At 33.4% G+C, this 24302-nt stretch overlaps 2 protein-coding genes and 1 pseudogene across 6 annotated transcripts in view; 2 read left to right on the forward strand and 1 right to left on the reverse strand.

The window, feature by feature from the left end:
• Positions 1-13417, forward strand: part of LOC115441525 — a 109089-nt gene extending 95672 nt beyond the window's left edge. For all 5 annotated transcript variants that reach the window (XM_037437804.1, XM_030166343.2, XM_037437805.1 and 2 more), the window contains 9 exons: positions 247-310; positions 4567-4724; positions 5768-5872; positions 8344-8493; positions 8895-9027; positions 9391-9657; positions 10004-10168; positions 10321-10486; positions 10580-13417. In XM_037437804.1, coding sequence (XP_037293701.1) covers positions 247-310; positions 4567-4724; positions 5768-5872; positions 8344-8493; positions 8895-9027; positions 9391-9657; positions 10004-10168; positions 10321-10486; positions 10580-12075 — 2704 coding nt within the window. In that variant the 3' untranslated portion in view covers positions 12076-13417. The remainder of the gene's footprint in view (positions 1-246; positions 311-4566; positions 4725-5767; positions 5873-8343; positions 8494-8894; positions 9028-9390; positions 9658-10003; positions 10169-10320; positions 10487-10579) is intronic.
• Positions 13418-13467: 50 nt separating this feature from the next.
• Positions 13468-16199, reverse strand: LOC115441526 (lipase 1). The gene is given in 6 exon segments (XM_030166346.2): positions 13468-13935; positions 14104-14256; positions 14859-15229; positions 15544-15652; positions 15655-15747; positions 16020-16199. Coding segments are annotated over 6 exon segments (1260 nt in total). The 5' UTR covers positions 16164-16199; the 3' UTR covers positions 13468-13545.
• A 2577-nt stretch (positions 16200-18776) lies between these two features.
• On the forward strand, positions 18777-21919 carry LOC119188377 (annotated as a pseudogene).
• The last annotated feature ends 2383 nt before the right edge of the window (positions 21920-24302 follow it).

Below are 24302 nucleotides of genomic sequence, written 5' to 3' on the forward strand. Positions count from 1 at the left end.
TGATATTATTTCATTTTCAGCCAAAAACACTCACTCACGCTTTATATTCGTACCAAACGATAAAATGATCAAAAAGTTAGAACCATAAGTAAAGACTTGTATGAGGTTTCATTTAGTAAATAGTACAATAACACTATATATATCTAATGTTACGTATCCATGCAACATCATTGCAAATTAAGTACGTGTATTTCTATTTAATTCAAATTACAAAATGGTTATATCATTACTGTTTGTTTGTTACAGTGAATTGACGTTGCTGGAAGGTATGGCAAACAGCGGGGGCTGGAGCGAGGAGCCTGTCTCCAAGGTAAGATCATACTCTTATTGGTTCTTGAAAAAGAAATTTTGAAAAGCATAATGTTTTTATTACAAATTACAAAAAAAAAAACACATCATGGGACGGAACACACTTGGCGAAAAGTGGGTGCCTTGGTTGCGCCTCTGCATACCCCTTCAGGGATAAATACGTGATGTTGTATGTGTGTGTGTGTGTGTGTGTGTGTGTGTGTGTGTGAAAAGCATTTGGCATTATTTGGCATTCCTCCTCTTTTATTAATATCAAAAATGCGAATCATTGTAAAAAAAAAGTTATGTTTATGTCTGTTACAAGTAACCGTAAAACAGCTGAAGAGATTTAGACGAACTTTGGCAGACGCAGTCCTGTATATAACCTTTTTATCCAAATAATTTACTCCCATAAAAATACTAAAATTGATTTATCTGATTTTTAAATGTATCTTGTACTGGTTGCGCAATTAATCGCACTAGGGTTTTAGGGACTTTTGTAGCGAGACTTTTAACGCAGGCGAAACTGCGAACAATGCCTAGTTTATTATAACACAGTGACGACATCAAAATGTACGTTCTCTAATAAAACGACCAAGTCCTTCCCAGTCAGAAGAAATAACTCATTGTTTCATTCATTGTGCTCAAAAGATCAATAATTTTAATAACAGTCAGTGTTATCATTACTTTGGTAATGACGTGTTGAAATGATAAAAATGTATAGGTAGCAGAAAACGAGAGCGTGGGACTTAGTACTATTATAAACCATTGTCTGCATAACGGAATTTCGTAGAAAAACGCTGTGTGAATTGAAATTTAGATTATGCAAACTAATCAACAAAGATAGTATAAAAATGCATAAAAATCCATTGAGCTGGTTAAAAACATTAACGGAAATATAGAAACAATACCTAGTAAATAACCTATCGATCGAAAATTAGCGTCAATGGAAATGAAAAGAACTCTAATATAAAACTACCTTCTTATGGGTTTTATAACGGACTTTTTGGTAAATTTGTTTAATTTTGCTTCCGTCGTTTCAAAGAGTGCAGTCCTCCTCGTCCTCCTCACTCTGTTCAGTAACTATGATAACCATAGTCTTCGAAATGTCGGAATCAAATAATTATTAAACAAAAATATCTCGAAAAAATTGTTTAGTTTTATTTCAATTTAAAATATTCGCGTAAATTATAAGAAATCATTATACAAACAATTGTCTATTTGTCACCGGACAAACACAATCTCACCTGTGGTACTATTACCACTAGTAAGGCTATCTTGCAGCAAACTCTTCTTGTATAAACCTGTCATAAACATTCAGCATGAATATAGCATTCATCATTCGTTACAGTTAATTTAGGCATCATATTGTATAGTGAATAACTCGGTTCGTTAACCTCAAAAAATATGGCTCACGCAACGAACTGCTTTCTTTCACGCTTGTGCCAATTAGTTAAATGATAATCTATAGTTTATTATGGATTTATGTAAGAATAAAGATTTATTATCTGTGTTTTATGCGTTTTTAAGATTGTATCTTATTACATATGTTATAAATAATGAGTTGAAGCTTACTAGCGTCAAATTCAGACATATATATCTGACAAATGTAATGCAAATTAATTGTGAGAAATATAGCTTCATTCCCGCACTAACAAAAAATGTTGAAAATCTATTATAAAATCGTTCCCGAAAGTAAATTATGAAAACGAAAAACTTTTATAATATCTACTTTTTTTGCAAGTCAATATTGAAAATACGAAATATTACCATTAACAATTTCATGATTTGTAATTTAAATTGAACCATATAGGTAATGGGATAAACACTCATAAAACGAGAAAAATCTTTCCCTTCAAACCAAACCAGGTAACCAGGTATTATAAACAAAATATACTATTAACAAACTTTGCTATATCGCGGCTTTATCAGTCTGGATTGATGAATACATCAGAACAAAAACAAATTTAATATCATAAAATGTATAATGAAAGGAAAGACAACTATAAAAGACCATTTAAACATTAATCTGGAACTGTCTTTATATTTATCTGCTAATTAATTGTCCATTGAGTAATAAATTTTATCATAATCGCATCACTGATGTAACATGTAGAAATCTCGGAACAGAAGTTAATTGCTTATCTTGAGTTCATCGCGATTGTCTATTTTTTCTCAATAGTAATATTTGACATCTACAGATAACATTAATAAAGGAATAAAGAGATGTCATAATTCGTTTGTAATAAAGGTATTAGCAAAATTTATAGCAATAGGTATGTTTTTAGAACTAAAATATTGTATCAGTTCGACTATCGTTACGGGCTTCGGCATTGTGTAGTTTGTCGACACGACTGTCCAATTTAATAGTTTACGAAGTTTGAATATAATTAAATATGTGCAGACCTTTTCACATCAAAATCAAGTTACTTATTAATATTATCTGTATATTATATGTAGGTATGTATACGTATGTTGTCTATAAATTATTTGTGTTAGCGTATGTTTATTGTATTGTAGTGTATATTTGTGTAGTATATTCTATTTATTATCGTATCAAATTTTTCATATTATTATTTTTTATCTTTTTACGTACGCCCAAAACTGTCCTTTTGACTATTTTTATCATCTCCATCCAATGGTTGTTTGGTAGAGATCGCCTCGAACGTTAAGACCGCCATTTATGCCACCAATGTTTTAATCATTTCCACCGTCTGTATACAAATTTGTCTCGATTTTTATATTTACGGTGTACAATAAAGTTTTAAATAAATAAATAAATTATCCTTCTCAATAACGTAGAAACAAAACCTTAGTTTTAAACTCAGGAAATTTGCAATCACATTTAGTATTCCCTATTATACACTACAAAGACGTACCTACATGTGCTAACTACATTAAAAAAAAATTATCGTACAAAGCTCCTACCTCGTCAGCTTTCTCAAATCCCGTGCTGTTTGTCATAACAGTCCCATTGTGCTGTATAAATGATGATTGCGTGAAATAAAATGTTTATAGCTCAGTAATGACTGGCGGGGTTGAAGTGACAGCGACTTCAATAAACCATAAAAATATTAGATGTATTGAGTTTCCTCGGGGCCTCAACAAAATGAAAGGCTTTCCTATATAAAAAGTAATTAAATTTAAATTGAATATAGCCTAAATAGCTATTATAAAATAGCTTTCTATAATGTAAACCTTAGGTAACTACTTACAACCTTCTAGATCATAAATTTTACCGCTTTGTAGATATTTTACTGGTTAATTAATACTTTAAATAATCTCATAAAATGTTTCATTCTGCCAGTGCCTACCTCCAATGAGAATATACTACGCATTCGCTTACACTGGCACCTCGCGTTGTTAATTAATAAACCAGTTTTCTGCTCCGACCAGTTACCATTGTGATAAATTGAATTCTGCACGAATAGTTCCAGTGTTAATGGAATTTAGCCATTCATACTATATCAATTTAGAACATGATGTATATGTTACAGTTATGGGCAATTGTTTATATTGATGTGGCTAATTTTTAAGGTCAAGGAAAAATCACGAAAGTAAATCAAAAGGGGTATGTTATTTCTATTTCATCATTAACCTTCATATCGTTACTTAATCCTTATTATTGATTTTATACAAGACAATGGTTTTCTATAACCCGTTTGCATGGGTACAGCTCTGCATTTTATAATATAATATCAGCCCTGTATTATATACCGTCCCACTGTTGGACTCGGGCCTCCTCTACTACTGAGAGGGAATAGGCCTTAGTCCACCACGTTGGCCTAGTGCGGGTTGGTAGACTTCACACACCCTCGAAAATTCCTAATAGAGAATTTCTCCGGTATGCAAGTTTCCTCACGATGTTTTCCTTCATCGTTATAGCATGCGATAATTCACAAAGACTACACACATAATTTTTCAGAAATAACATTGGGATTTGAACCTGCATTCTATATATTTAAGTAATTATAAATGATTATAACTTGACTGCCTCGGTGGCGTAGTTGTATTACGGTACACTGCAGCGCTAAGGTCTCAGGTTCGATCCTCAGATGGGGCAAAGTGACATTGGGTTTTTGAAATCAGTATCTGCCTGGAGGCTGAAATTTGTGCCCGATATGGCGATAGACTCGCTCCCTATCACATTATAGGACGGTAGATAAACTGCGGAAGGTGGGCGCAATAGTTGCCCCTCTGCCTACCCCTTCGGGAATAAAAGGTTATGTATACATTATTATAATTAATTGGTTTTTAAAATATTTTATTTTCTTTTAGGATAAGCAACGTCCGCCAATATACAATCCAGAAGATTACGCGACATCGCTTAAGAAATGGGGGAAGAAAGCGGGTGGAGGACATCTTTACGAGCTGGACTTAGGACAAGAGATTAACAAATCAAGGACCCTTCCAAATCCGAATAGCAAAGACTTCAGGTAATTAAATATAAATTAGTAGATTCAGATTAACTCTCGATAAGATTCTGAGTTCGATCAGGTTAAAATTCATTATATTTTTTTATTTTTGAGCTACTTTATGTCCGGAGTGCTTTCGACGATGAGCATAAAATATATTTTTAACAATACTTCACTGACAGTATATTATTCAAAAAATAAAAAGATTCAGTCAAAAACATCCCAAGATTCCATAATTTCCAAAAATCAACTTTTTACCTACCTATAATACAACAGTGGATATTATGCTTAATACATAATGTATAGAAAAATACACGTCGAATTAATAACCTTCTTCTTTTTTTGAAGTCGGTTAAAATAGATTAATTATGAATTTTTTACTACTTCACTTGTAGTGTATTTCTACGGTTAAATTGATGTTGCTTATGACTATTATTATTTAGCAATTTAAATCATTTAGTTTTACTATATTACGACATAAAACTTTATTTTACACCATAAAATAATCGTAGTGCTACCGAAATAAAAATTCCACGGTACCTTACAAGTAACAGTAAATACCTCATGTTTTAAGAAACTGGCTTTATGACTGTTAACTCTATCACAGATTTATATTCCGCTGTTAAATTTGTAGATAATATTTCAGGGAATACGTACACATACATACGTACCACTTCCAAACAAAGCTGGGCACAAATAACCAATCGATGCGATTTGTAGCTACTTAGCTAAATAACATAAGGTTTATTAAAACAGTGGGCTCGACATATCCTTGTAAATTTTGTCGACGAGGTTGGTAGGATGGTACAGGATCTGGGTAACGATTTTAATGTGTAACTGTGACATTAACGGTGTATTGTGTAGTAGAGAATCAACTACTGCATTATTTTTTATTCTTTCTCGTATATATTTATTTATTTTATTCATTTAATACTTTTTATTGTATCAAACAGAAAACAATGATACAAAGAAGAAAAACAATAGTAACCTATCGCAGAAACTAAGACTAACCTTTAGAACACTTTCTTTCCATGATCTTAAAAATATTCGCTCTAATTTTACAGGAACCCGTGTATGAACCTCGGAGAGGAAATGAGACTGCGCCAGTTCGGCACGCCAAGCGAATTGTTAACAAAATTACGAGCAGATCTCAGACTATCATTTCCAAGGTACGTTGCATTTATTAATCAACTAGATTTTATTCGTGATTCCCCATGTGAAAGTCCCTTCTTGAAGTAAACTTTTTTTTTGCTTTGAATGACGAGACGAGCTTACCGATCGCCTGATGGTAAGTGATAAGCCGCCCATGAACAGTAGAAACACCATCCAACACCTTGAATCACTAAGTTTTGTTTGATATTCCACTGCGCTCGCCATCCTGGGACTCCCTATGTCTAGTAGTTACACTAGCTACAATGTCCTTCAAACCGAAACACAACAGTGACTACACACTGCTGACATTGCGGTTGTATCTACCCAGGCGGACTTTCACATATGAAAAACCTACCACCAGTAGTTCTATATTAAAAATAACCTGAATTGTATTATATTTCTAAAGCAATATTTCTGTCAAACCTGAAGAGGTTTACAGATGAAGATCTGTTAGTGCTAGTATCATCTATACACGTATACAATCTTCTTTAGAAAGTTTCACGTTGGAGGACTTGCGAGCAAATGCTTGTATTATAAAGAGTTTGTTACCACTTAGCAGTATGTTAGTTTTACAACCTAATATAAGATGCAAAATAAAATAACACGCAGCGATTCATTTATTTAGATTAACTTACTTTGCGATTCTCTTTAATGTAGTTTTATGTTATTAAAAGTTAATTAGAATGTGTACTAAGTAATAAGACACAAAAAAGATGTTAAAAATTATATAAAATCTAAATGAAGTTACTGTTAAAAGCATGTACTGGTTTGCTTAATGTGGTCCAAATGGAATAATTTCTATCGGATATATATATTTCATTGAAAACATTCTCGTCCCACACTTACAGTTAAAAATGAGAATAATTGGTATTTTTTGTTTTATTATATTCAAAATAAAAAATCGATCGCTCTAAGTGACTTACTTGTACTCTGGTACCAAGATATTTTAATTAAACAGGTCGTAAAATAATGTCTTCATCCAAATAGAACAAGACTTTGAAACAGATATGTTCCATTTACGCAGCAATAAACATAGATAATGTTTAACTACGAGAATAAACAAGCTTTTCACTTAGTTTTATATCGGCTACTTTGTTAGTCCATGCGAGCGTTTATTAGCACGTTATTTAAAAATAATGAAAATAAAATACCTTAATAAAAATATAGGTACAATTTTCTCACGTCTGGATAATTACCCTCGGATTGGTTTCTTACATCTCGTACTGTACAATCTATAGACATTTCGAATTAAACTTGGTATACAAGGCCACTGATTCTTAATGTTATACGGATCAATTTTCAGACGTTGTGAAATGCGGCACACTTATAATTTTAATATTATTGAACTCGTATTAAATAGAAATGCGTCTTGACTGCGTATCTAACAATTATACGAAGATTATTTGACCATAATTGTTTTGTATCACATAGTACAGTGGAGTTACATCAATTATGTGACACGTTCGACTAACAGTTCTTGTGGTCACAGCTTTATTGCACTGCTGAAGATTGTGTGGACATAAAACTGGAGGTTTTATATTGCAAAAACATATTGGATCATAAAATTGTATGAGTCTAAAAATATATGTTTTAGTTCTTATAAAATCTTATTTTAACTACAGAGAGCTATTAAATGATTAGGAAATCATGCGAATTTTTATGTTACGTATTATTATCAGAACCAAATCAACTTTTTCTCTTAGAACTAGGTATTTCCCTTTCGCTATTTTCTTTTTATGCGATGTTATATTTATTGAAAGCGAATTCCACAATACATTGCATGCGTGTTTGTATGCCGTGTCGTATTATATTTTACGATTTCCCATTTCCCTAGCTGTCTGATCTTTCTCAAACGTATGTTACTCTCACGAGGGAAACAATTAGAAACAACTGATACATCTCTATAAAGTACCGTTCATTCAAAGAAAAGGGATAGTAACAATCAATTATTTTTCTGAGAATTTCATGAAATTATTTAATGAGATTAAAGACAATAATTTTTTTAATACAAGTTCTGATTGATAGTCATTAATATGTATTATATCACCCACCAATCGACTTATTGCTACCTTTATTTTTTTAGTTCTACGTACCTATATTCCGTTTTCATGGCCGCACAGTAACAGTTTTTACATTTCAAATTGCTTTAGACGATTCCAGCGAATCCTACCGTAATTGTGAGTGTAATTTTTCTTTATGTCCTCAAATTATATGGCGAGCGTTTACTGCGAATTGTCGGAATCCTTTCATTCCTCTCTAATGGGGTGGTTTCTGTCTGAACGTTTTAAAATAAGAAAGAGGTGATACTTCCATTTTAAAGTACATTTTTTGTTGTAAGTGCAGTAGTTAGGGTACTATCATTACACAGTACATATTAAAATAAAGATACAAAGTTTAAATGTATTAATATGAAAATCCCAAAACGTGTATTAATATATCATAGGCAATTAAAAAAATTTATACCTATACCAAAATAATTTCTTTACAGTTTCGTGCAAGAGTTCGCATGTGAACCGCTAGATGGAATCACGTTACTGCTAGAACTCCTACGCAACGTCCAGCTCAGTCAGTCAGGAGAGGGAATGCGCGGACCACCTTCAGTTAGACGGAGACCACTCCTAGATGAGTTGGCATGCTTGTAAGTACGCATAAATCAACAGAAGACTTTAATAATATTTACAGTCAGGAAGTTTATGCTAATTACAATAATAAATTTGAAACCTAAATCTTCAAAACAAATAAGTGAAATATTATATACTTTTTTAAATAAAACGGACAGGTCAGTAAACCGATGATAGAGTTGCCATCAGTGGCCTTAGATACCCAAATGTAAGGATTTATTATAAGTGCAATACGAACTTCGAGGAGAAGAAAGAATTTGGAGGAAGAAGAAAATTTATCAGGCCTTTGACAATCAGCTTTTCGCATAATTAAATAGCGTATCTCAAAATGGGTTATTATTTTTAACAGATCGTGTAAATTAAATCAACGCTTGTTACCAGGATTTGTTTTAATTTACAAATCTTTATGAAATTCCAGACAATGTTTATGGAGTTGCTGCAGCCGATACCCTGATTGTGTGAGAAGGCTAGTGGCGGCTCCGAACGGTGTCTACACATTGACAGTTTGTATCATGTCTACAGTCAACAAGTCCAGAATACTGGCTTTACAAGTACGTGTATACTGATTTTTTTTAAGCTCGGCAAATTTACTTCACTGCACCTGATGTTAAACGAATTGAAGACAAAAGAAAGTGCCGACAGGCAAAAGATACAGGCAGCCCCAGACGGTCGGTACAGTCATGCTGGCCTGCATAATTGCTTTCGTAATTGATTGTTTAATATTACATAAAAATCATTAAGTATCTACAATGAACCTCCTTGTATTTGTTTTATACCTCACTATATTGTCTTCTGTTGCATCATATTGATAATGCTAAAATAAAATTAACCGTGGCGTTTTCAGGCGAGCCTTTTAGTCGATTCGTTATTCAATATAATATAATCGTCAATATAATTGGTATAATATATTTCAGCTTCTGACAAAATCCTGCTACCCACCAGCAAACGGTCACAGTATGGTCTCAGAAGCCCTTTCAACTCTAAGGCTACGTTACGGCGAACCAGTCAGATTCAGATTCCTGGTAGGAATGCTGCAAAGTTCTGGTGGAAGTGGTGACCTGCAAGCAGCTGGACTTGCCTTTATCAATGCTCTGCTAATCAGCGCCCCCACACCGCAAAGAAAGCTGTACATCCAGGCTGAGCTGGAGCAGGCTGGATTCGACATTGTTACTTTGAAAAAGGTAGTTGTATAGACAAATATTCTTGTACTTTATAATTAAGCTATTTTTTGAGTTGCTGATAGTTTTAATTTACTAGTTATAGCACTTATCTATGAACATAATTTTTTTTAGTAAAGTCAACTAGAAAATGGACTTATTTGCGATGATAAGTGGTGTCGGCTGCTCATAAACGTATACATTCCTCGATATATCATTGTGATTACACCATATTATTATAATAAGAACATAGTAGATTAGAAAGCATTTCAAGAAGCAGAAATAAAGTATGGGTTGTAGTCGTCCCATTAACGATTTATTTTTGCTCTCGATTTTTATACTAATCCCGCTTTAATTTCCCATAACACAGATGGTCGCAAAATTGCAAACACCGAACGATCAAGTTATATCAGAAATAGAGACCTATGAGAAACAATTAATAGACATCGATACACTAAGTGAAAAAGCTAATGAGGCACAAAAAGAGAAAGACGCGTTAAGATGTAAACTGGAACTGCTAGAGAAAAGAGTCAAGGTGAGTAAATACCAAAAGGATTATGATAAAGAGAAACTTTATTATTTCACACTGAGAAATAAAGGTACAAAGAACTATAACCTTAATTAAATTGTATGTCATTTGCTTTAGATTTTATTTTATACTCATATATTATATTTTCTATATCTCAGATTCTACAAGAAGAAAAAGGAATTTTACTGTCACTGGAGAAATGTTTAAAAGAAAAATGCTGTGAACTTCAGGAAGAGGTTTCCACACTTAGATCTGAACATGGTAGCTCAAACAGAAAAAAAAGCTTTGTTATGAAGAAAAAAAACTCGGTTCATAAAAACAGAGGTAACTATTATTATATTTAAATTAATTAAACATGTCTAGTAATTGACTTTTAAAAATTCTTATAAAATTTTGGAAATCTGTATTATTTTTTAGATGAGTCATCGCCACCAGAAGACGAAGGTATCAGTTCATCGGAAAGATCTCTAAGTCCTGAAGGTGATCCTCAAAGAGAATCTATGATCTACGAAGTGTTTAACGTAAAAAATGAAACTTACGACTTGATGAGAAACAAGCGAACTGTGCACAAAAAAATAGAAAACAATAAAAAAAATAATGATCATAAAAAATCATCGGATGAAGAAGAAGAGACCACAATAGACGAAGTAATACAGGAACTAAGAAATATAGTGAATCATGCGGAAATAGAGCATTACGCTAAAGATGCATCAGAAGACAGATTATCTAGATGTAATCAGACCTCAGAAATCAACGTCTCTCTGAATACTCGGGAATGTCAGAAAAATCAAGATGATAAAGAAGATTCAGTAACGAGTACAAAACATAGCATAAAAATAACAAACACTGAGGATCTCAATGAAGATAATCTTGACGATGATCATGAAATTGAAATTGTTCCGAGTAAAATTATACCACATCCTCCCAGGAAATCCAAGAGTCTGTTACATTTATTCGCAGCACCCATTGATCAAGGCTTGTTGTACAATAAACAAAGACAGCTATACGACGATAACTTTTACTCTAGCGATGAAGGATCCGATTCTTTACTTAGTGCGTCCCGTTACCAGAATCAAGTCAGAAAGAAACCTTCCCTATCTAGTTTCGATTTTCGCGAATGCCGAGCTGTATTCAATTCTACTGTCGATAAAGATAAGCAAGAAAATCCAATAAAATGCTCCAGAACACGGTCGAGGGAAGAAACCCGAAGAACGTCCGTCAAAAGAAGTGAATCTTTTCAAAGTTCTGAAAAAGGTTCTCGCCAACGTGAATATATTGATAGCATGTTTTACAACGAAACAAATAGTTCGCCAATCGGTACAACGCCACAAAGGTCAGATTCTAAGTGTAGCCGAGTAGACGAAATAATCAATTTAATAGAATCAAAGAAGTTAACTAAAAGTCTTGATAGAATAGATGAAGGTTTGAACTCGATGGTCGATATTGTTATGCTTTCCGATTCAAAAAAATCTGAATGGTCGTACGAACGGCGACAAAGGTCTTGTTCCAGAACAAGCAGTGACGCTGGAAAAGAATCTCCTGTTATTCCAGTGACTAGATCAAACAGCAGAGTAACAAGTTTCCAAAGATACGAGTCCCGAACGCTAAGTAACAAAAATGAACCTTTAATGAACGGTGATTCTCAACAAAACTTTTACTCAAAACATGGGTCTGCCACTCTCGATAATCAAGGGTTTAATAGTTCCACATTTTTAATCAGACGTGGGCACAGTAACGCAGGTTTCTACTCTGGAACTAATATGTTACGGGACGCACCTGCTAGCATGACAACACTCGTAGTGTCAGGTACACACATCCATACAGATTTAAAAAGAACACTTTCTCCAATTGGTTCTACAGGAAGCAAATATGGAACTCATAAAGTTACAGATATGCCTTCAGGATTGTACTGAATGCTGTTTTTTATCAAGTGTAATCAAGACCAACGACTAATTTAAGTATTTTTATATTATAACGTTTTTACTAGTGCAATATAGTCGAGTTAGGAAACTAATTGATTGATATACACTCTACAAGAAAGGTTGATATTATTAACAATAATTGTTGCCTATTGTACCGCCAATTCATAGACCTCTAGTAAAATATAATGGCATGCACGAGACCTACTGCAAGATTATATTATATTCATAGATACCTAAAATTCCAATTTCAATAATACTTTTTGTGATTAAATGCTTAGATTCTGTAAAGTTATGCATCTACTGAAATTTGATAACATTATTCAAGTGCGATACCCAAGTACACACATGAAGCTATAAACTTGCATATCTAATAATTATAATAATTACATAATCAACCTTTTTCTCTGAGTGTACGTACCTTAATGTTATTTGTTTAACAAGATTTTAAGTGTAAGATTTCACGAATCAATTTGTGTCTTGGTAATTTTGTTTGTAGCAAAATTGGCTTAAGATCACGTGCGTTCCGAATGTTGCCATTTTTCAATTTTTAATTGAGGAAAAATGCGGAATGCAACTTGCTATATTCTTTCATAGATTTCCAAGAAATGTTGCATAACTGATGGGGTCGCAATCAGTTCGATACTATCTGTACTTAGAAACGAAAGAAATATTAAGACAGAACTTTAAGATTTTCTTGACCCATCACAATATGCATGTAAAAGGTTGTCTATGTATTGCTGCCATTCTTTTTGTTATAATTCGTAATGCCTTGGCGAATACTTGCCTCTATTGCAAAACTGGCCTTTAATAATTTGTGAAATATTTTTACCATACCTACCCATTTGCAAATTGTAAATAATAAGTTACCGATCTAACTAAAACATCCAACGAACCTTCTTTTAAAAGAATGCCAACCTTTTAATGTATTGATTAATATTTATAAATATTTAAATTTACGGAATACATATTTAAATCTTACCTTTATGTTAATATCAGAAGAAAGATGACAAAATACCCACGAGTCAAAAGAAAGTATCTAAAATTGTATGTATTTCAAACTTCAGCATGGATTTATTGCTCAACAATAACTATGTATAATTTGTACCCTAAGTTATTTTACTTTTGTGAATCGAATTTTATGCTAGGTACGGTATAAACTACACCGAAACTCTTTGTAAATATTTATTTTGTTTATTTTCATTATCATTCCCTCTCTGTATTATTATTTTTGTATTAAAACATTATTTACATAAATGTGTTTGAATATTATAATATAAATTTATCAGCATTTACCTACTATCCATATTTTACCAAGTCTAGATATCTGTTGATTCAGAAATATCTGCAGAGGTCTTAATTATGATAAAACAGAAAAACAAGTAATTATTTTGTAATAATTTCAATTAAAATTCGTGTAGTAATTTATTGTGCATTATCATAGTTTGTCGTCTGTTCAATCAGTCAATGCATTCGATCAGCTTCCCTTATTTTGCGTATTAGGAAATCATAGAACTCTGTTTTAGCCTTACTGCTCCAAATGAAATCATAATGATTGAAAGTTTCTCTTGGAATTCGGAAAATACCAACAGTATTTCCGAGTTTTTTAGCCAAAATGTGCAAATCTTTGTAGTTGACCTCTCTATCACGCAATCCGTAGTGGATGTAGGCTGGAACAGTAATTTTAGAGAGGTCGTATTCTGGTGGTGTGCGCCTGCCATAGACAGCGAGATTGGTCAACAAGTTGAAGTTATAGCGACGGAAGGCGTTGAAGCGAATGCATTGACCGTAGTGTGCAACTTGACGTATGGAGGCACCAGCCGGAGCGTGACCCAGGAACAAAGGCAGCATAGTCTGAAATTTATTACAAATATTTATAGGAACACGAATTATTCTACGCTATATCTAAATCGCCATTAACATTAGCGATGGCATCTGATTTGTACCTGACTGTAAGAAAAACAAAAGAATATAAGTTATAAATATCCTAGTATAAACTGTTACATTATTTTATGAGCTCACCTGATTAAAGTTTTCTGAAGCAGTGACAATAGTCATGGCATACCCGCACAAAGGATGAAATATCGACCCTTCGTGACAGAAGTTAGTCGCAAACCATGTAATGAATTCTCTGTTACCGAAAATCTCGCCAATTCCCATGGAAAAAGCAGTAGTCTGAAAGCATAAAAGTATGAAAGCATATATATTAAAAAATATTATATAATGAAAATATTATTATTATATTGGTTACCATTGATTCTACTACCTACTACGTAGTGTATTCGTGACTTCTTAAAATTATTAGGTGTTTAATTATTATAGTAGATTGCAGAGCTAACGTCATTATTAGTTTAATTGCTGGACGGATATCAAATCAGATAATCTACAGCTGCAAATGTTTTGTTATTTCATACTAATTAATGACGTAGGTATTTCTATTATAGTCACGGCAAAAACGTGTGATGTTTTAGACGATACGAAAATAATTTATCATGTTATAAATAATTATCCTATGGCACGGAAAAGAAAAAAAAAATAATGGTTATAAACCGCAACTAGAGTAATGTATCTTAAAGGGTCCTCTACGTGTTGGATCCATGCAAGCCTTTCAAAAGGACCGGCCTTTATGCCGTGATTTCCCGCAGGAAAGTTATAATTCTAAGACAAATAAAATTGTGATTATGATTATTGTAAGTCATTCTTACAACACGGTAAGAAGGTCCGTACTAAATATACCTCACCTAAAATATTTCAATATCATTCAATTTCAATCTTACCTCTATAATATTTTCAAATGGCGCTAATGCAGAAAAAACTAGATGATCATTATTGGTGAAAATAGCAGCTGGAGCGAGACCTTGGAATGATTTAAATTTCTTATTGTATTCAGGTCTCAATGAATTAAGTACCAAAAAGGTAGTTCCACCTTGCGAGTGCCCTACATAATGAAGTTTGGACTGCTTAGTCCTTTGTAGAATGTAGTCGACGAAAGCAGCAATATCATAGTAGCCAATCTCATCCCAACTGAATTTCCAGAAGTTCTGGTTTATAATACTGTCAGGATTAAGTCTTCTGTGCCGCCGTGAGTAGAAGTTTCCTCTGGCATTGCCGAGCCACACGTCATAACCCGCTTCGGCTAAAAGGTAACCTAAAACAAACATTCGAATAAAAACTAGTGAGATCAAAGATTTTTTTGTGAATAACCAAAATTGATTTTTTTTTAATCAAGAGCTCTATGTATACGATGTATTATCAAGGAAATTCTACTAGCCCGCATTAAGCCAGCGTGGTGGATTAATGTCTAAACCTACCTTATTAGTAGAGGCCCATTCCCAGCAGTAGCATCGTATATATTATTTATATGAAATTTAATAATATTAACCTTCAAGAATTCTCCCACCACGCAAGAGTATGCTAAAAATTGTTGCCGACTATTATTAACAGATAATAGTTGCTACTTACCTAGAGCATTACCGGGGCCCAAAACCAAGAAATCAGCGGAAGACGATAACAGTCCATGCATCAGAAAGACTATGGGTTTGTTAGGGTTAGGCCTGTTGTTCCTATCTCTTCCATGGGGATACGGTGCATCTCCAATATGTATCCATCTTCAGTTATAACATTATGGACTTCGTATGGATATCCATATTTAGCCAAAAGACCTGGCTAAAAATTAGCTAAGATAGAGTCACAATGCTAATATATAATATTATAGTTATTAGTATAATTTAGAAACAGACAAAATGTTGCCAAATAATTAAGAAAATTAAGACGAAACTAGATTTCACTTCCCCAATTTCAAAAACAGGTTTAATAAAAATAAGAATAAAATCCTACAATTAACATTAAAACGCAAAAAGAAAACCCATATACATATATGTATATAGGTATATTTTAAATCCATACTAAGCCATGTTTACAATCAAAACTTGACTTACTACATCAAGCCTGGCATCTTCAAGAATATCGCTGGAGTATCTGCCCTGTCTGGTGCTTTCTAACTCATCGATGTAGTCGGCATTAGGGGACCGCCTAGCGGCCACCGCGGACACACATACTAAGACCAAGAACCACTTAATCATATCGAAGCCATGGAACCACTAGTCTGGTTGCATTCTACTGTCGCCTTTTTTAAACTTTTTATCAAATAATATCACAAATCAGAATCTATAGATATTAATTATTATTGAATAGGTAAATATCCCAAAACAACAAAATTTATGTATGTAGATTAGATAGTCATCTGGGTGTATTACGCATAGATATTATGTCTACTAATCCATTATTATTACGACATTTTCAAACACCTGCTAGTAATTGCAAATATTAGTTGTGCAAAACTAATGGAATCAATGGCAAACTATATACTTTGAAGTTACACATAGCTCTATATAGAAGGCGCGTTACAAGTTACAGTGAATTCTTTGTGGATTGTGATTGTCTCCGTTCTATGGCATTAGATAGGCCTGCATCCATATGTTACGATTACAGGCGTACATCTTGACATGGGGTCGTTTATAACCAACAATCATCAACACTAAATTACACACTGAAGACACAATTACAAATTCTTACCTCTATTGAAACCAGCTGGCACATTTGCCTTCATTTCCTGTATTCGAAATCACAGCCAGTAGTCAGATACGTAGTGTATTGCCTATATTTTATCCTCTTTGAGAGTCTAGGAGGCTTAAAATAAAAAATATGGACTGAACTGATTTAATCACTTTTAAAATGAAATCTGAACTGGGATTCGAACCCTTAAAGTCACGAACCGCAAACAATATGCATATACTTAGTGCCATAAGACCAACGAGACGACTTGGCTCACTTACATGGCAAAACATGAATCATAATCAAAGGTTTTTACCAATAAAGTAGGTCAAAATGAAATGCGATTGTTCCCCGTAAGTGAGATAAGTAAATTTTAGTCCACCTGTAACGTTATCAAATCTCAAAAAGTAGGTTTAAAGTTATGGATCCTCAAACGAGGTAACTGCCAAGGTGGTTCATCAATCGATATCGAGGATATGGAGGATTCCCCTCGGAGGCTAATAAATTTATTTCTTAATAAATATCGCCTACTAAACGGGAATTACTTAACCATACATATAATTAATGGTATTAGACAAGGTCTGTAATTGTGGGAACTCTTAAATTTGTGAGCAACTGGCAATCTCGGTTGCGCAGTCTCGAAGATCCAGCACCTACCTACTCGTGTATGGGTTCCCCGACATTCTATAAGCAAGTAGCTATCTGGATTTCATGGAGTCTCGGCGTTCCAGCATCTACCTAATCATGCCGCCTCGCACTTAGTGTTCTTCTACCTGCCCTGCCTGTCTGTCTACGATAAATTCAAAATAGTACCGTCTGTACCAAGTGACAATTCATCATGTGGTTTCGAACAAAGGATGGAATGATAGTCCATTGAAAAGTTACATTTGGGGTTGCGTTTTTTAGAGGACGCAATTTTATTTTTTTTAAGTGTAGGGGGTCATTGTAAAGCTAAAACCAAGTTTGTGGGGTCGCCACCCTTGTCCCACGGCCACCATCTTGGAAATAGCGGTTGAAATGGTTTTACGTTTTTTGTTGCAAATTAAATTCTCTACAACTTTGGTCCAGTAACTTTTTGTCGTAGAACTATAAATAAAAAAGTTACAAGCGAAAATGTTAAGAAATTCAATGTTATAAGCAATGTCCATTGCAACGTCATTAGAACGTGTGTTTATAAGGTTCATAATACTTTTTTTTTGTACTCTCATTACGTACAACACAAACCCGCGGTTGTCGGCTTGTACGCGAATTACTTGGATCCTGAATCGCTTTGGCACAGACGAAGCAATTGTTCACAAAACAATTTTTACGAACTGTTTCGGAAGTTACTGTACATATTGCGTGTTATTGTTATTACACCTCAAAAAAATAAAATTGCGTCCTCTAAAAAACGCAAGGTAAGGCCTAAAAAATGTAACATTTCAATGGACTATGAGTCATGAGGAATATTTATGAGTATGAATATTCATATTTGTTTGTATTAATTGGTTGAAATATGACAATGACTGTACAAGATGCGGGATAAAATCAAGCTGACTCGTAGCTTCCATCGAAAATACTGCCTGATCTCTATGAAATATAATAAACGAATGTATGGTAGAATTTTTCCTTTTTGCAGGTCTACAGAAGAGTTCACGATGGCATATATTTATCTCTTAAGGATAATTTATCAAAGCTGTCCATTTTAATGTTTAATGGTCACGTACCCATAATGTTTTATTTGGAAACCTATTAAGATGGTAACGATATCAACCTTTATCAAATTAAATACGTTAATTATCTTAAGCATTTCATGCATATTATATTGCCTTTTACGCCATTCAATTTAAATTAATATCTTATAAATTGTCGCAAAATTAAAACTGGCACGACAATATAAATTAGAACCATTTCACACTAATGCGCACATTGAGATGACACTATTAAAGAAAATGAAGGCATCAGCTACCGTAGCGACGCCGGGGCGAGTCGCTACTCCAATACAAAATCTATCTGATTATCTTATTATTTCATAACATTGATTTATTAGGTACGATAAATCCATATTACGTATTGTTATTTTTTTGATAAAGAATTGTTTGTATGTGCGTGTACTACACACACGCACATACAAACAATTCTTTAGAAAAAAACAAAAATGTTACCAAATTTTTATTTGCTTTTTATATATATATAGTCCGTATTCCAAACTGTGGCTTTACCATGCTTTACACCCATACCGTGAGAGTTACAAATAAATAATACCTACTTGCCTTCTTAAAATATGTAAGTATAATATATTAACCTATCTCAAAACAAACAATTGATCAGACAATTGATTTTGAAACAATAGAGCGCAGTTAGATAAATATTTTGATCAACAACATTCACGTTTGACAATGTATCTTTATTATAACGACACAAAGACCCTTACGGCCACGGCGCAGAGTTCACACACTAAAAACAAATGTTCAAATATTAAAATGATAGCCTTAAAATCCATTATTATTATTAATATTGTGATAAACGAAATAAAAGTGATTGATTTATTGGAAATTCCATCCGAACAAACAGAAAAAAAGATTGATTTAATAGATCTAACTCGACCAACAATGTGGAAGGATTTAGAAGACTTCTATGGAGCTGTTGATCGTCGTTGGTAAGTATTTGACTTTACTACATCCTTTTCTATTCTTAGTAATTGGTAATCCGGATTACGGAAACAAGAAGTGTCATAGTGGTAATATTATTTTTCAATAACTTTACTGTCTTTTTCAATCGTAGGAAAATATGTATGAACTGCGGTTTTCCCAGCCTAGGTACAGGCATGCATCTAGAACTTCCAGGCACATCAAGCTCAATGCATCCAGCGGTCATACCTACGGATTATTTGATGACGCGATGTGAGTATCATGCGCTTATCAACGCATACGCTGAACAAAAACTGCATCGTTTGGAAAAGTATAACTTCTTAGAAATGTACTTAGGTATATCATCTATTACATCTTATACATGTATATATAAGACATCAGGCGCCCTATATACTTTGAGCACTTTATAAATCTAAATCCAAGCTGGCAAAACCGTGGGCACAGGTCAGTTTAATACATAAATAGAAAAATAAAAATATAAATAGGCATTTGATAACTGTGGTAAAAGTATCTGTATGCGTAACTACTTTCTACAATCCCTTCCACTATTTCAGCAATAATCGAAAAGTGCGTAAAATAAGCATTTACCTTTTTTACAGTAATTATAATTGACGTGAGCACATTAGCTCGAATAGACCCGGCCATGATCTTGACACTAGATGTTGCACTACAATGGCTTCCCTTGAAGCATGATCCGCTGGAACCCACACTACTTTTATTCAAGTTTGGATGGAAGGGGCTTAAATTACCCCCAGGTCAGGAGTTGCATTTGCAAAGCTCCAGGTCATAACTATTTACTTATTACGAGTTGCTTTAAGTATAAAAGTAAAATTTTGTGATGAAACACGAGTACTAATTAAGTGTCTAAAGGAAAAGTGTAAAAAATCGCTCTCTACCTTATATCTTGTGATGTGATATTTCGATTTTATAATCGAAAAATCACATGAGATTGTGATATTTCATATCTAGATAAATACTTGCATTCTTCTACATTCTACAATTTATTATTTTAATAAATTTTGCAAATATACCAGAATACTGAAAAGATATAATGTACCTATTATATTATACAATGATAGGGTACTACGTACATCAACATCAGAACATCATAGATAAATTAAATGCTGAAATTATTTACTGGCGAAGACTGTGATTTTTGTATGATAATTGTATTTAACAACTCTGTAATGAGTTGCCAAATTTCAGGTAGATATAATATAATATTATCAGAGGAATCACGAACTGTTTATTATGATTATTTTATTACTCATATCTCCACATAACTTTAACGAAGACTAGTTTTTCAGCATCATTTATTTCTGAGATTCATTACATAGCTCATTTTAGCACGACAGTCAGAAAGTTGATTTAAATATATCTCACCATCATGTACAAAATGATGGACTTACTCTTAATTTTATTCTGCATAGTGACTATCCAATCGAATATAATTGGTTCGTTTAAAGCTTAAAGTATCAATTTATCGAAACTCAAATTCAAAATTTTCTTTATCCAAATTGTCTTTCACATGCTCTTTGAATCGGCATAAACTTGCCACCGCTTCGGAGCGTGTTATCGCTGCGACGAAAAGCGATGCAAAAGCTCCCTCAGCAACACGGTTTGTCGATCTATTTCCAAAATTTCATAGTACATCATTATAATAAAAAATATCAGTGAATTATTATTATTTTAGGTATAAGTTACGACCTAGCTGCATGGATTGCAAATAATCTTAGTCACGTGGTGGGTGTAGCCACGGATGCACCTACATTAGAATCTGAAGAAACAAGGGAATTCACTAGCAGAACTGTATCTAATTTACTTGGCAAAACGGCGTTTATATGATTGAGAATGTGAACTTCCGAAGAAGATTACCAGGTGGGTCATCATTAAATAATACCTTAGTAAACGTAATATATTTTGATATGGATAGCAAAAAATATCGCGTAGTTGTATACGGTATGACTGCAATGCTAAGATTTTGAGTTCCATCTCCGGGTCGAACAGGGATATTGTTTTTCTGGAATTTGTGCTCGATATGGCGATAGGCACGCCCCTTATCTCATAACGGCACGGGATACACACGGCGAAAAGTGGGTGCACCAGTTGCACCTCGGCCTTCCCCTACGAGGATAAAAGGCGTATGTATGTGTACATAGCGAAATATCTACATAAACGTTTTAGATACCTAATACTATAGTGAACGTTACTAGGATTTATTATGATAATTATATTTATTCTGAAATAGTAGGTTAGAAAATGTGTTACTTATACTTACTCCTTTATATATCTGAAGTAGTATTCTAATTTTGTATGCTAACACATACAATTAGGAACCGACCAACTTACTTGCTACTCGCATAGATAAGAATATAAGCAAGATGCAAAACAATCAGCTTTTTTATTTTCCAGAATACGGGTGCATGGCAATCGCTATGCCTTTAAAGCTATTAAACGCCTACTACGTCCCAACTCGATTGACAGCATTTTGTTCCACGACAAAACTACCAGTAGTGTTGGCTCTTAGCAAGTTTGGTAGAGTCCAGAAACCAGCCACCAGCAGAGTTTACGACGTTAATTTGGAAGAAATACTTAATTGATTCAAGCTATTTCTGTTGTTTGAATCTGCTAATGCAATATATTGAATCTTAAAATTACTTTAATTTTACTGTAACCTTGCACTAATTTCTCTTAAGATAGATCGTCTGTCTCTTAGGTAAGTGACCACTCAGAGATCATCACTCCACCTAATTGAGGGCATCCTACACTACGTTTACCAAGTCGTAGTCTTCAGTTGAGAACTCGTTTACCCATTGTTTGTCGGTTCTTCGATAAATATGGCCTGCCCGCTGTCACTTCAGCTTGCTAATCCTGTGTGCTATGTGTGACTTAAAGAATAACTAGGGTAAAAAACACAATGTTGAATAAATAAGCTTTATTTTTGGCCAAACTATTACATTGCATAAAACTTTAGACGTACATTATTCAAATTATAATTACTAGTGTAAAGAAATAAAAAGGAAGAGCAAGAACTTAATGCATATTTTCTATTGTGAAATCAGAAACACTTGTAATGACCCCTTCATACTTGAGATGGTATCAAAGCGGCTGTAGAAACTATGGTAGTATCCAAAATGCGCGTAAGATACTATGAGCGCCGATTATCCCATATTTACAACCTAAATTATAGGCACATTCTACAACTGCTAGTATGAAAAGCCCTGTTTTATTTAGAATATTGTAAGTTACAGTTTCAGAAATAACTATAATTATAAAAATTACACACAAATGTGAGTATATATACGTAAAAATGCAATTCAATAAAATGTAGTTATATCTCTACAATTCATAAAGGGGAAGCCTTATTTTAAAATATGAAGAGCACCAGTGGAGCCACTGAAGCACCTTCTATCTTCACGCTTAAGCGTACATGTACCTGAGGGCGAATGTACTTTATTGCGAATGCCTTAATCTAAATTTACACTATGTATGGGAATAGCTGTGCCAAGCCGTACCCCAGCCTTATGCTTCTAAATGCCTTGTACAATATTGATCCTCCGAGCTTTGCTTACGTTATTTTATGATCATTTTGACTCGACCAATAAAATGCTTAGCCAACTAGTTCTCCAAATAATTTGACCTTCGCAGTCAATTACACAAATTTGTTTCAGTTTGTGCAAATTAATGGCAGTTTCCTGTCACACAGCAAAAGGCAGGGGCAGCGAATACAAACCTCTCGCACTTTATTCCATGTATTAATACTTTCATTATTGCCCCTGATTGTTACTGGCACTGGTTATAAAGAAGCAATATGTGAAATATTAAAAATAGACATATCTTTGTATTGGTGCACCCATACCCTTAAGTATATATTTTAAACTCTAAGTTTTGGTACTTACATGCTGAATTTTCTACAGTATTGTGACCTATTTGTGATACAACTCTTCAGTTTTTTAAACGGGGGTAATTTGAATCGTCTATTCTATAGTCGATGTCGATAGTAAAGATGCACAAAAATATCGATAATCATAGACTCCCGTGTTATTTTATTATAGTTGTAATATCAAAATAATTTCATTAAAAATTCAAAATATTGAAAGTATTGATAAATCAATAATATATATTCCATGATTACTATATACTAAAGAGTAAAATATGTTATCGACATCGACAATGCTATCAAGAAATTTAAAATTAAAGGAATCACATTTTATTCAATCTATATTTTAAAATGCAAAGTTACAGAAAACTACATTGAAATTACTGATCAAATTCAGATGTAAACATTCAAAATGCATGCAGGAATGCCGGTGTTAGCACGACAGTTATCATTCTACCTTCCCACTTGCTTACAATATTAGGGAGTGTTTAGGGACTAAACGTAACAAAGATACGTGAATCATTATATTCTTAACTCTTTCGACTTGTGACTAAAAAGTTCTTAACTTTTATGTGATTGTTGATCGTCTTATTTTGCCACAAACGTTTGAATGCTGCAAATAATAAGAAATATATTTAGCCAAGAATATCCGGTTTCCATTATCGACTTTCAACGCTCGTCTGACTTTTTATGCATTACTTGTCTATGTAACTCTAATACAAACTACGTCTTTCGTAAATAAAAAGCATAAACATACACCAATGTATGCACAATTTTCCTTTGACCATTTAGAAAAATAGAAAACATGTCTCGTATATTAAGTTTATATATTGCCCAGATGTATATAAAACGTACCTACAATAAGTAAAATTTTGTAACTGTATATTGTGAAAATCTTAAATACTCTACGTACAGTAAGGATTTTTGGAAAAGTTGAACATCGTAATAATACATTGTATTTGTAAACCTACTTTATGTCTTAATTTCATTGCTTTAAGAACGAAAATACAATGCAAATATAAGTAATTTCACATGGTATATAATCACAATAATTATTTTTAAATGTATAATATGGGTAATACTAACGAAATGTGAAATCCGCTTGACAATATGTGGACGTTAAAATTCATGTACTTAAAGAAAATCACACATTAATA

This window comes from Manduca sexta, chromosome 12 (genome assembly GCF_014839805.1).
Source record: "Manduca sexta isolate Smith_Timp_Sample1 chromosome 12, JHU_Msex_v1.0, whole genome shotgun sequence".
In the NCBI taxonomy this organism is placed as follows: domain Eukaryota; kingdom Metazoa; phylum Arthropoda; class Insecta; order Lepidoptera; family Sphingidae; genus Manduca; species Manduca sexta.